Source organism: Rutidosis leptorrhynchoides, chromosome 3 (genome assembly GCF_046630445.1).
Source record: "Rutidosis leptorrhynchoides isolate AG116_Rl617_1_P2 chromosome 3, CSIRO_AGI_Rlap_v1, whole genome shotgun sequence".
NCBI classification, from domain to species: domain Eukaryota; kingdom Viridiplantae; phylum Streptophyta; class Magnoliopsida; order Asterales; family Asteraceae; genus Rutidosis; species Rutidosis leptorrhynchoides.
Window position 1 is genome coordinate 116,844,406 of NC_092335.1, and position 14,720 is coordinate 116,859,125.

General features: G+C 33.8%; 1 protein-coding gene and 2 non-coding genes across 3 annotated transcripts; 2 read left to right on the plus strand and 1 right to left on the minus strand.

The window, feature by feature from the left end:
* Positions 1 to 1,832: 1,832 nt before the first annotated feature.
* Positions 1,833 to 1,955, plus strand: LOC139903708 (small nucleolar RNA SNORD14). The gene has a single exon (XR_011778508.1). It is a non-coding gene; the product is annotated as a small nucleolar RNA SNORD14 (small nucleolar RNA).
* A 285-nt stretch (positions 1,956 to 2,240) lies between these two features.
* On the plus strand, positions 2,241 to 2,327 carry LOC139903677 (small nucleolar RNA SNOR75). Its single transcript, XR_011778483.1, has one exon. It is a non-coding gene; the product is annotated as a small nucleolar RNA SNOR75 (small nucleolar RNA).
* Positions 2,328 to 6,736: 4,409 nt separating this feature from the next.
* LOC139896709 (uncharacterized) lies at positions 6,737 to 9,296 on the minus strand. The gene is made up of 4 exons (XM_071879349.1): positions 9,188 to 9,296; positions 8,997 to 9,066; positions 7,278 to 7,517; positions 6,737 to 6,931 (listed from the first exon to the last, which is right to left on the minus strand). Exons 2-4 carry the CDS (start codon positions 9,015 to 9,017, stop codon positions 6,884 to 6,886), a joined length of 309 nt encoding a protein of 102 aa, XP_071735450.1. The 5' UTR covers positions 9,018 to 9,066; positions 9,188 to 9,296; the 3' UTR covers positions 6,737 to 6,883.
* Positions 9,297 to 14,720: the final 5,424 nt, after the last annotated feature.

Genomic DNA, 14,720 nt, shown 5'->3' on the forward strand with positions numbered 1-14,720 from the left:
CTTGTGGTCTATTAAAATGATGAAAATAAATGATTATGATAAACTAATGAACTCACCAACCTTTTGGTTGACACTTTAAAGCATGTTTATTCTCAGGTGTTAAAAAAATCTTCCGCTGTGCATTTGCTCATTTTAAAGATATGACTTGGAGTCTTTCATAGCATATTTCGAAGAACGTTGCATTCGAGTCATTGAGTTCATCAAAGATTATTATTAAATCAATTTATAGTTGGATAGTGGATATTATGAAATGGTATGCATGCCTGTCAATTTTCGATGTAAAGAAAGTTTGTCTTTTAAAAACGAATGCAATGTTTGTAAAATGTATCATATAGAGGTCAAATACCTCGCAATGTAATCAACTATTGTGAATCGTTTATAATGTATATGAACGGGTCCTTTCAGTCAGTACCTCGCAATGGGACCAAATGTTGGAGACTTCGTCCAGGTGGATTAGGACGGGTCTCTACAATGTGTTGCTGAGTTGGCTAAAGATCCATTACTACGAGTTTGTTTTAGGCTTCACTTTGATTACATATATTGTGTAGCTCTCGTAGTGATTTGAGAAGTGAATCAATATGTGCTTCAACACCTTAGGTGATCTAGACAACTAGTTTAGGAATTGCAAGTGATTGTGTTCTTGATCTAGGTTGGTTTTCAATTGGCCTCTAGTCAACATAGTAATGCCGATTATCTTAAGTGATTTTGATAGTTGGAGGTTTTAAGTGATTTTAACCTAAGCTCAATCTCGATGACCAAATCATGCTTAACTCGATCTTAAGATATAAAGCTTATGTGAATTTGTGGAGTATCATTTGATTTGAGGTTTAGTAGTGATGCTAAACATTTAATAGTTCAACAACTAATGAGATAGCAATATAGGCAAAACGGGGCAAACCAAGCATAGAGAGGATTAGATAACTGAACACGTCTTAGTTAATTTGTTTCAAGTCTTAATACTTCACTACTTGTTTCTTGTCACTAGTTTAATTGATAAATTTAGGTTTGTTTAATTATGCAAGTTTTAGTTGTTAGTTGATATCAATCGAAACCCCCAATCAAACAAACCCTAGGACGATTGATAGTTTCAAATATCCGACTTACACCATGTCTCTTGGGACGAACTTGATAAGAATACTTACATTAAAGTGCTACAATAATCGGGTTCTAAGTGCTCGTTAGTTGTACGTGCTTGATTGTAGTGTTTAAATCAAATATAAATTTAGAGGGTAAAAGATGTATATCGCACGAACGCATCAATCGGTATACCTTAATACGGAGTATTTGATTTTATATTTTATTTTTCGATTAAATATAAATAAATATATTTTGTACTACCTCCGTCTCATTTCAATAGTCCACAGACAAAAAACACGCAGTTTTAGGAAATCCCACTAACTTCATTTCTCCACCAATGAAATATCTTTTCTCTCCAAATCCACCAATGAAATATCATCTTTCCTTTCTATTTATGGAAGTTGACTATCAGAATGGGACAACCCAAAATGAAATACTAGCCTATTGGAATGAGACGGAGGTAGTAATAAGTACTCTAAATCAATAAATATATACTCGTTTTAAAAGGAAAAAAAGTAACGGGGGTCGCAGCGTGAAAGAAAGGAAGAATTTAGGTAAGCCGCCGTCAACATTCAGAAACCCTAATTCCAAAACCCTCTTCTCATCTCTACTATATAAATCACATCAAGTAAACCCTAATCATCAACATCAACACCAACATCAAACAAACCTCTGTCTTATTGCATCGTAAGATTATTATGTGTATTATGTATTTGATTTAATTAATTTTAAGTGAGTGATTTTAATTGGTTAAGAATCGATGATGATGAATCTAAGACTTGTTTCTCAGAGACATTCGCAGTGGTCGCCTAAGAACTTTCGCCTTCGCCAGGCTTGAGAGTTTATGCTGCTTTATCCTTCCTTGGATGTCTGAGATCACCAATTAATCACTCAGTTCTTTCTTTTTTAGTTAAATTTTTTAAATCAACGGGGTTTCAGTTCAATTTTTTGTTAATTTATTTTTTGAAAATCAAGCTCATTATTCATGTTTTATATTTTGATTTAATGTGATGATAAAAATCTACGGCTTGCTTCTTGAGACGTTTACAGCGACCTACTTAAATTTATATTAATTAATTTTGTTTTTAAAATTGATTATTATCAAAATCAAATTTTACAAAGTTAATTTGCGGGTTTATACAAAGTTTATCTGTGGGTTTTATTCTCGGTGATGATTTCAAATAGATGACGAGTCTGAGAAATCCATTCAATCAAATATGAGGACTATTCGAGGCATTTGTCTGAGAGAATTCACTCCTTACAATATTATTTTTCTAAATATATTTCACCAAATCTCTAATTATCTTTTAAGTTTTTTAATTCGAGTTTAATCTGTGTGTTAATGATCTGTATATACGGATTGTCTATTTACGTGAGAAAATAGAGACCATGTCAGATGGAATTTTCGTTTATAGATGTACGGTTTCCCGGTATTGGAAATTCATTAGCGGTTCCGGCGGTATACACTGATTGAACAATACGTGTAATCAACTATCACTGGTTCTACAATTCGCTACCCTATTGTTGGGCGAGATAAAGGTGTTTAGCGGTATCGTCGGATGCATATATTCGACCGGGGTACCGGCGGCAGGATTTTTAATTGTTGATTTTCGTGTTAGATTTGATTATCATTTTAGTAATTATAAACAAAGAGGGTAAATTAAAATTAGTACGAAAATCAAGAATCCAAAACTACTGCCTGCTGGTCCAATTTATGCATCTGGCCGTATCGCTGAACACCTTTATCCCGCCTAAAAAGTTCGGCTGTAGGGTTAGCGAATTGTGGGACCAGCGATAGTCGATTACGTGTTGTTCGATAAGTGTGAACTGCGGGAACCGTTGGATGAATTTTCAATACAGGCAGTCCGTACGTCTATAAACGAAAATCGGTCTCTGTCAGTAATTTCTCCTTGCTATTTAAGTTTGTTTCCTGTTCTTACGTCGAACAAATCATGAAGTATCAAGCAACTGATGTTTTGTTTTTAAATACTTTGTATTGTTTAGGACGTTGTAAATCAGTATCAGAATTTTACCGACTATGGAGTATTCTGCATATTTTATTTGTCCATTGCAATTACAATTACAATCTACTTCGTATTATTTTGGATATCAGTTTGGGATCATTCGGGGACAGAATTGAATAAAATAGTATTTTGTACTGACTTAAAAATATTTTTAAACCAAGTCAAATTCAACACATAAATCATACACTTAATTATATAATAAGTATATACACAAAACTGAATATATTCCTGAGTTTGGTATTATGAAAATGCATACGTACATATCTTGTAAAGCAAATAGTGACGATGTTACTGTTCTTCAAAGGCAATTATACGTGGCCTTAAAAGAATAACGTAGGTATAGTATAATATAATAGAACGTATTTTTCATGTTACGAAGTATTAGATATTTACATGTTGGAGCACTATGCTATAGGTTCTCATTTAAATTTCATAAAACGCCCACAAGATTAAACGTGTCACCAGTATTTAGAATTCTCATACAACTAGTAGCACATATTATTTCGACATAAATCTATAAGTAGTGAAAATGGTTGATACTTGGGTGTTCAGTGGTCTTCACTGACCTATCAAAAATATCTCATATTCAACTTTTTAATGAAAATAACAAAATACAAACTTGATACATAATCTATTTATTACTCCCTAAACTGGTGGATACATAAGCAACAAATATGGCCCAAAAAACTCCTACAATTTCGGTACCAGTAATAAACCTGGTAATACCGGTACCATACCGAAAGTACCGCATTTAAAAACTTTGAGTATTTAAGTACCGAAAACCGTACCGATTGTAATGGTACGGTACCGGTTCGGTACAGTACCGGTACGGTACGAATACGGTATCGGTAATTTGGGTACTAATGCTCACCCCAAGTTGCATAAACCGTCCCAACTACTACCATATCGTTATTAACCTGGTTATTTGAAGCTAGCCATGTATACAACAAGATGATCAGGTAACCGAGCTTCGAGCTTTGCGGCGATGATCATTTTTGAACAAAACAAATTATATTGATACAACATATATTTTAATGACAATAATAAAAAAAACAAAGATAGTTTAACACTTTTCTTTTTCTATCTTTAACATTTACTTAACTCAACGGCTAACATAGAATCTTTCAAAAAGTACCAGACGACTTTTAAAAAAAAAAATACTACGTAGTAAACAAAAAAGATTGTCTATAGATGAATAAAAAATTTGGTTTACAAAAAGGAAAAAAATGAGTTGAAACTTTGGGTTACACTATAATAATGGGTTGAAAACAATATGTAACTCAAAAAGTACCAAACGACTTTTAGGGAAACGGTAAACAAAAAAGATTGTTTAAGGAAGAATAATAAACTTAGTTTACACAAATGAAAAAAATGAGTTGAACGCTTGGATTACACTATAATAATGAGTTGAAACTAATATATAAGAAGTGGCTAACGTAAAAAAAAAAAAAAAAAACAAAAAAAAAAAAATCGTGAAAAGTAACCCGACGAATAGGGAAGCTCTAAATCCTTATATAGTAATAATAATAATAATGGTTTTTCGAAAGTAAAATATGCAGTATTCAATACCAATCTATGGGAGTAAACTATGTATATGAAAATGTAACCAATTTTTTAGTTTCTTGTTTCACAATTTGTTTTTTTAAGAAGCAATGAATTCTATAAAGCACTAGTAGATATCCAAACAAACAACTCAAGAAAACAAATACATAAAAAAAATCCATATCTCATAAGCAAATACGTAGTATTACGGAAATGTTATAAATGACACTTTTTTTTAAGTCTTTTTACGCATTTTGGTTTTGTTTTTCTAAGAGTTTTTCTATACATAACCCTAACTTAAGAATTAATTTGAAGCAAAATTTTATTGTACTTTTATTTTGAAGAGTTCGTAGTTAATAATTTGAAGCATAATAAATCCTTTTTTTAATCAAGGGGTGCTTGTCAACACGAGTAAACTAATCGAGTTAACAGTGATTTGTTGGATTTGTTGGCGACTTCAAGGTTTAAAATCGTCTACATCTTACTTCCCAATACTTCACTTTTGTGAAATTTGATTTTAATGTTGTAGTGGTGCTTGCTAACACGAGCATTAATACTCTGATTAATGCAATTGTTGTTTATACTACAATAATACAGTATACAATTTTGGATACTAATTATTAGAAAGTGTGGGTTCGTTTTACGCGTTCATTAAAACGACAAGTGTTAAGCACGTACACGACTTAGTTTTGGCCGACGTGGAGGACTCGGTTTGTTGTAGAAGTAAAGTTTGGGTCTCCGAAGTTTCTGACGCGTCTAATGTGAGTCGTTTTATTTTTAGCTCGTTCGATCATAATTTGTTGGTTTCTACCAATCGTTTTGTGGTTTCTAGTGGCCCATTGGTTGATGCTGGTTTTCATTGTGTTGAAGACACTTCGAAAAATAAGACACATGAGACGTTATATGATTCCCAATATGAGGACGTCCATATTGGTTTGAAGAAATCATCTTTATTTAAATTGGATGGTGCGCCCGCTGTTGATTACGAGCAAGCCGGAGATCCCACCTTCAGTCATTAAACTTGGCACTTTGGATGACGTTGTGGGTGATTCTGTTTCGATTTTTTCTTGTATCAACACGATTGAATCCCCTGGATGTGGTGAAGAGATTAATTTTAATGCTAAAAAGAAGAAAATGGGTCTAAGAGTTAATGTGGGTTCTAAACAGGTGGTTAATGAATGTGGCGATAACATAGATGACCCCATTGCCGTGTCTAAAGGTGTTTCCGTGCCAAATGATGATAACATTACATTAGCGGTTAGATTGGCCCAATTGAAGAAGGCGAAGGAGGATAAGAAAAAAGAATTGTTGGCTAAACGTAACTTAGAATCGAACGAAGAAAGCCCATTACTGATTTTAATTGGTCTTAGTGGAAGAAGTTATTGCGATTGCGAGGTCCCCTCGTGTGAAGGTTTTTGTAAATCGTGGTACGTCTTGAATAAAGACGTTTCAAGATGTTTACTTGGTGAAGCCATTCCGAGGTCAAGAAAGAAAGCGGACGAGGATTCCACTTCCGACACTTATAAGATTAAAGATCACATCAATGACTTGGATTAGGGGGCGCGATTCAAAACTTGTTTATGGGTTCTCATGATAGAAGAGACGGCGGTTCATCGGCAAATGGGATAGGAAATATGTCCGTGGAGGCTTTTGCGGCTTTTGATGACATGATGACACGTTTGGCCGGGGAGAGTGTACCGGGTGATGGATCCGCCAAAGTGTTATCTTACAAGATAGAGAATCGGTACGGGAAGAACACTTTGAAAGAGACGGTTAATGGTAAGTTACATAGGGCGGGACCTAGAGGTTGAGAACTTGTGTTTGTCTCGTGATCCTTCGTTTATTTTTTCTTTTTATTAATTTCTACTTAGATCACTTGGTTTGGCTCCTGGTACTATCATGTTGGATTGATATAGTATTGTTTAGTTTGTTTTAAGGTTTTTTCAGGTTGTTAGCGGAGACTCGTTTATAGATAGCTTTTGTCTTGAATGATTGCTTCTTGAGCGAGTTTCCGTTCCCGTGTTTCTTTTGTAATCTTTGTTGAGGGCGTTTTCCTTTAGAAAACGACTTTTAGTTTTTTCGCCCAAAAAAAATTATTAACAGTACGATGCAGTCATGCAAAAGTTGAAGGACAAAAACGTTAATCGTCATGTAATAACAAAGAAATGTAAACAAACAGCACAACACATCCTGAGAAAATTGACAAAGAAAAACAGCTACAAGTTCTGTTCCATGATCCATCACGCTTTAACACAGCAATTGAAGTAACTTAATAAGCTTCTCTTATTCTGCACCCAAATTCAAGAAAATCAACATATGAATTAATACAAGAATGATGGGAATCCAAATATATGTGTATAAGCACAGATGTATTACAATGTCAGTTTCACGAGTAACATTTATTATTCTGATTGCAAACCATTCATGAAGACAGGTAGAAGAAATAAATACTACAGGAGTGTTTGGTATTGTGTTTTAGAATAACAAGTTTGCATAAACTACTTCTCAACTGATTAACCATATATGATTATTTCGTATATAATTCAGATCCATTCTAACACTCAAAACAAATTATTCTATGACTTGAAAACGTAATAATCATATAATCAATTTAGTTCATAAGAAGTTTCTTACATTAGGGGACTCATGGTCCTGGCTGTAAGGTTGAAGCGGAACGCTTGGCTGTGCTTTATTGAGTTTGGCTTTGTTGGATGCAACAAGGTCTTCTTCATTACCAATGCTAGTTCTCGATAATTCTCTCTTGTTTTGTTTCCTCATCTCTCGGATCTTTGAGAAATCCATAGAGTAATCTGGCAATGGTCCCTTCTGGTCCCAGTCCCCAAATTGTGGCACCGATAACCACGGTGCATTTTTCTGCAGTCACACCATTCAAAATATAGAAAAATGAGAAAGATAAGTTCAAATATAAAAATTCCTAGTGATATTAAAATCTACTGACTAAACAAGTTGCTTATTTTTTTTTTAATGTCGTTTAGGAGTCATTGAAGGGGGCCGAACGCGATGTCGGAACCCACTCACCCGATCATTTTCTTGGTCGAACTATTACAGTTCTACCGCCCCTCGGGAGGAAGCCCCTAACGAAGGATTCATACAGGCATCACGTGTGGTAAAATCCTCTCGGGTAGGTTCGAACGCAAGACGTCCGCAACCTCCAAAGCCCATGGAATTGGCGGGTAACAACAAGGAAATTTTGCAGCAAGTGGGAGTCGAACCCCTGAAAGTCAGGACACCACCACTACGCCAACTCCTTGTTGTTAATTAAACAAACTAACTAAAGCAGATTGATAGTTGGACCAGGAAGGTATAGAGAAATTAGAAAGGTTCTCTTATAGTTTACTAAAGTAAAGGCGTTCTAATCTCAAAGAAATCATTAATAATGATGCCTTCACAAAATGATAATCCCTATGTATAAGAACTACACGTGTTTTATTAATCCTGGATGCGATTTTTTTGTCCACAGCTCGTGTTCTCCAAAAGAGGCTAATTCCATTTCCATTAAAATCGATCGAATAGTTGCCCATGTTTCACTGTAGCTAGTGATCATTAACTTTGTAAGGAATTGAGAAGGAAAATTTATCTGTTTTGAGTTTCTTATGTGGTCCAGTATTAATAACATGAAATTTGTTTAATGGATATAAGAGCCCATGGAATTATGAAGCCAAGTAATCAAAAACTATGGGAGCAATTAAATTTCTAGCAGCTGTAGGCATGATGCCATTTAAAAATGCTAAGCATATATATATATCAAGATATATGTATTATGTATCTATCTATCTTCTATCACCATATGATAGTATAATTAAAGTTAATCAAACATGTACAGCTGGGAAATTCAAACTTTGAAAAAGAAGCCATTAATCAAACACTAACAATAAATGTTAATTTGCATGGAAAAAGTCAAATTATAAACGCAAATCAAGCAATCATGACCACCACTAACTCCAGAAATCCCCTTTCTAAATGAGATAAATAAAATAAATAAAATAAAAAGGAAGAAGCTACAAACTGTGAACAATTCATTTATTTCGAACAAATCGCTAATAATTTAACTTCAAAATTTTAACTAGACTGTAAAAATTTCTTCCATGTATACTATTAGTGGTGGTTAACCTCAGCACGGTAAAACACAATTATGTCACCTAAATCATAACAGTTCTAATTCAAAATTCACATAAACATCAAGCAGAAACCCTAATTAACCTAACTCAATAGCATCATCCTCTCAAAAAAGTAAACTATATCATAACTAATCATCATTTTCAAAATCAAAATTACTCCAATCCGTAATCAATAAGTATAAAACAGCAGATAGACATTAAACAAATTCTGTACCTCGTCCTTAGCGTTTTCCATGCAATCGGATCTTCAATTACACTTCGATGTTCGTTTATACAGAGTTAAACTAAAATTACATATAATTAAAAACACTGAATTATGAATTATAGAGTTATAAATACAGAATTAAGAAATAAGATGTGCGTGTTTAGGTGCAAGTGTGTGAGAGAGAGTGAAGAGAAACGTACAGCGACAGGAGCACCGCAGTTGGAGAGATTTCGTGTGGTCTAGTGTGCTCCAAATTACAATCAACACGAATATATCTTCGCCATCATCTTCTTTTTGTGAATTTTATATTTAGTGATTATAAATAAATTTATATATTTATATATATTAGGTATTAGGTACTTTATTACACTCTTCAGTGAATTTACGATGTTGCCACTGAGTTAACGCGGTTAAGACACCGAGCCAATGTCACATTGGTGAATTTATATTAAAAAAGTAGGGAAGGTTGCTTTGCTACCAAAGGCAATAAAATACTTGTTTTTATTTATAGAAATATGTAAATTTCAATTAAAAATAACTATATTAGGAAATTGTATTAGACCTGTCATTTCGTACTAGTATATTTCTTTTTGAATTTATAAAAATCTTTATCTGGAAAACAAAGTATCTTCATAAACTTTTAAAGTTTGAGTTCATTTCTGTTTACTTTTTACTTAATTATCTGTTACTATACAACTCTTAATTCAATAAATAAAACTGTCACAAGGTATTTTTTCTCAATTAATTTTTTACTTAATTTGAAAAATAATTTGTTTGTGAAAGAAATAGAAGAGACCCCTTACCAAACAGAGGTATATGAAAATAACACAAAATACAAAATAAAAGTAAACAACCACTTGGTCATTAATGTCCTAATATACTCGTAATGATCTCAAGTTCAAACATCACTGCTGCTATATGAGACGACCGCTGAAAAAATTGTAAATAATTACGGAATATCCTTAATTAGACTACATATATTAGGGAAAAATGATTTTCCTCGGAGGATATCTATACGTAATTTATAATCTGTGTACTGCAATCACAAGTCATCGTATCCATCAACATTGGTCCCCTAAAATCGTCCTTGCCACTATGTTACTCTAGTGACCATCACTTTCTTGATCGGTGTAAATTCTGGCTTAGAACTACGGAAAAAAGTACAACATTATTAAGATTGTTGGTACATCTTTTTGAACACTTTGAACTTCAGCGTACTTGTATGGGTACTAACACATGTATTATCGTCATTTGTTAATAAGTTAAAATGTGCTATATATTATAATTCAGTAGGCTTATAACTACCTTTAGTGGTTTGATTCTTGATGTTATAATTCAGTAGGCTTATAACTACCTTTAGTGATTTGATTCTTGATTAAGAATACTAATAATGAAGTGTAAGAATAAAGATGATAATGGAGAGAAAGAAAGAAACACTTTGTAAGTGTGAGAAAATGGTGCAAGTTTAATGCTTGCATTCATGGCTATTTATAGCAAAAATATCACAAGTTTAGGTAATACAATAATATTACTTTTGTATATCAATAATTGACTATCCATTTATATATATATATTTATATATTATAACACTCCCCCTTGGATAGCAATTTTGTTTGTTGAAGATCAACTGTAAGTTACTGCCTCGTTAAAAACCTTGCTAAAGAAAACCCAGTGGGAAAAACTTTAGCTAAGGGAAAAAGAGTGCAGCATGGAGTTGACTCCCCCTCAAGTAGACATCGCTTCGGTTGTTACATCTTTTGAACATGTCTCATGCCAATGTTATGAACGTGTGTTCTGAAAATAGCAGTTGGAAGTGCTTTCGTGAAAAGATCAGCAGAGTTTTTGCTGGATTGAACATATCTCATTTCAATCTCGTTGTCCTTAATGAGATTTTGAGTGTATGAGAAGAATCTAGGAGGTATGTGTTTGGTTCGGTCACTTTTGATATACCCTTCTTTCATCTGTGCTATGCAAGCTGCATTATCTTCATAGATAATTGTTGGACTTTTATCGCGTTCTAGTCCACAAGAATCAGTAATGATTTGTGTCATTGATCTCAACCAAAAACATTCCCGAGTAGCTTCATGTAATGCAATCACTTCGGCATGATTTGATGATGTAGCAACAAGTGTTTGTTTTTGAGAACGCCATGATATTGCAGTACCTCCATTTAGGAATACATATCCAGTTTGAGATTTAGCTTTATGTGGATCGGATAAATAACCTGCATCAGCATAACCAACCAAATCTTGTTTTGATTCGTTAGAATAAAATAATCCTAAATCAGTAGTTCCTCGAAGGTATCGAAATATGTGTTTGATCCCATTCCAGTGTCTTTTGGTAGGAGCAGAGCTGAACCTTGCCAACAAATTAACTGCAAAAGAAATGTCAGGTCTTGTACAATTTGTAAGATACATAAGAGCTCCAATTGCACTAAGATATGGTACTTCTGGTCCAAGAATATCTTCATGATCTTCACATGGACGAAATGGATCAGTTTCAACATTGAGTGATCTAACAACCATAGGAGTACTAAATGGTTTTGCCTGGTCCATATTGAAACGTTTCAAAATCTTTTCAGTATATGTTGTTTGATGTACAAGTAAACCATTAGGCATATGCTCAATTTGTAAACCAAGGCAATACTTGGTTTTTCCGAGATCTTTCATTTCAAATTCTTTCTTTAGAAGTTGAATGGCTTCATAGATCTCTTTATTTGTACCTATGATGTTAAGATCATCAACATAAACAGCTATGATCACATATCCGGATGTTGTTTTCTTAATGAAAACACAAGGGCAAGTAAGGTTATTTGTATACCCTTTGCTTATCAAGTAATCACTTAATCGGTTATACCACATACGTCCCGATTGTTTTAACCCATATAAAGATCTTTGTAATTTAATCGAATACATTTCTTTGGGTTTTGCATTTGATGCTTCTGGTACCTTAAATCCTTCAGGTATCTTCATATATATATCACTATCAAGTGATCCATATAGGTAAGCAGTCACAACATCCATGAGATGCATTTCTAAATTTTTAGAAACTGCCAGGCTGATTAAGTACCTAAAAGTAATTGCATCCATAACAGGGGAATAAGTTTCTTCATAATCAATTTCCGGTCTTTGAGAAAAACCTTGAGCTACAAGTCTAGCTTTATACCTTGTAACTTCATTTTTCTCATTTCTTTTTCGGACAAAAATCCATCTGTATCCTACAGGTTTCACATCTTTAGGAGTGAGAATGATGGATCCGAAAACTTTTCTTTTATTGAGTGATTCTAATTCAGCTCGTATTGCTTCTTTCCATTGAGCCCAATCATGTCTATTTTGACATTCAACCATAGATGTTGGTTCTGGATCATCATCATTATTCATGATGTCATATGCAACATTAAATGAAAATTTCTCATCAAGATTTTTCATTTCATTTCGGTTCCATAATATTTTTGAATATGCATAATTGATTGCAATTTCTGTATTGACATCATCAATCTCCTCTGCAGTAGGAGTACTGATTTGTGGTTCTTCTTGAACACTTTCTTTTACTTCATTATCAGCTGATTTTCTTTTTCGAGGATTTTTATCCTTTGAACCAATTGGTCTTCCACGTTTCTGACGTGGCAAAGATTCATGAGTGACGTTATTGCCAGCTTTTGGAATTTCAATTCGAGCTGGAGTATTTACTGCTGGTATATATGATTTTGTCACCGTTTTTGTATCTGTAAATGCATCAGGCAATTGATTTGCAAGTTCTTGTATATGCATTATCTTTTGAACTTCTGTCTCGCATTCTTTTGTGCGAGGATCAAGATACTTTAATTGAGGTTCACACCATGAAACATCATTTTCTTTATTTTTCATTTCTCCCCCTAATCTAGGGAACAATGTTTCATTAAAATGACAATCAGCAAAACGTGCTGTAAAAACGTCACCTGTCATAGGTTCAATATAACTTAATATTGAAGATGTTTCATATCCAACATATATTCCCAACCTCCTTTGAGGACCCATTTTTGTACGTTGTGGTGTCGCAATTGGAACATACACTGCACAACCAAATGTTCTAAGATGGGAAATATTTGGCTCTTGACCAAAAGCAAGTTGTAGGGGGAATATTTATGACTTGCACTTGGTCTGATGCGAATCAATGCAGCAGCATGTAAAATTGCATGACCCCATATAGATACAGGGAGTTTTGTTCTCATTATCAATGGTCTAGCAATTAACTGTAAACGTTTAATCAATGACTCGGCTAAACCATTTTGTGTATGCACATGAGCAACAGAATGTTCAACAACAATTCCTATAGACATGCAATAGTCATTAAATGCTTGAGATGTAAATTCACCAGCATTATCAAGTCTCACCCTTTTAATGGTGTAATCAGGAAAATGAGCTCTCAATTTAATAATTTGGGCAAGAAATTTTGCAAATGCCACATTACGGCTTGATAACAGACAAACATGAGACCATCTGCTAGATGCGTCTATTAGAACCATGAAATATCTAAATGGTCCACATGGTGGATGAATTGGTCCACATATATCACCTTGAATTCTTTCAAGAAACATTGGTGATTCTTTCTCAACCTTAAGTGGTGAGGGTCTAGTTATCAATTTTCCAAGAGAGCAAGATGTACATGGAACCATTGTATCATGATGGATTTTTCTATCCTTTAGTGGATGTCCATGAGTACATTCAATAATCCTTTTCATCATTGTTGATCCTGGATGGCCTAATCTGTTATGCCATAAACTGAATACACCAGGATCAATATATTTTTCGTTAACTACCATATGTATTTCTGGTACATTTATATGTGTATAATGTAATCCAGAACTAAGTCTTGGCAGTTTTTCAACCACATGACTCTTGTCAGTGATACTTAAATATTTCTCATTTTTTGTTGTCACTGACTGATAATCATACCCGTTAAGGTATATGTCGGAGAAACTCAATAAATTTCTGCTTGACTTGGGAGAAAATAAGGCATCATTTATTAAAAATTTTGTACCATTTGGTAGTATGAAATTTGCCTTTCCTATCCCTTTTATCAAGTTAGCAGGTCCTGATATTGTATGTATAGTTCCTTTCGTTGGTTTTAGATCAATAAAATATTTCTCGGATTTAAGTATAGTATGTGTAGTTCCACTGTCTGCTATACAGAGATCTCCACCACTTGATTGATGTTGTATTCCAGCAAAATTCATATTGAACTTCATATATAAGAAATAAATAGTGAGTACATTAATATTACACAATATTTTACATGCAAATAGATAGTACTGAAACATTTAGCAAACATAATGACAAAGACAGACGATATTAAATCGTTTATTTTTCGAAAGACACACAACTTAAACATTCAAGAAATCTTCATATAAATCAGATGGTTTCTCAGTGACTGTTGGATCGACGTTATCCACAAAGTTTACTTCCTTTTCTTTATCTTTCAGCGAATCCTGATACATCTTAACAAGATGTTTAGATGTTCGGCAAGTATTAGCCCAGTGGCCCATTCTACCACATCTGTAGCAAGATTCTTCAGAATTTTTAGAAGAATTTTCTTCAACATCTTGTTTAGTGGGCTTGTTTTGTGGTTGATATTTATATTTTCGTGGATTATTATTTCTTTGACCACCACGGCCACGACCACGACCACGTCCTCGCCCATTACCATTACCATAAGGATGGTTTCTACCATAGTTATGGCTTTTGGCATGATGAT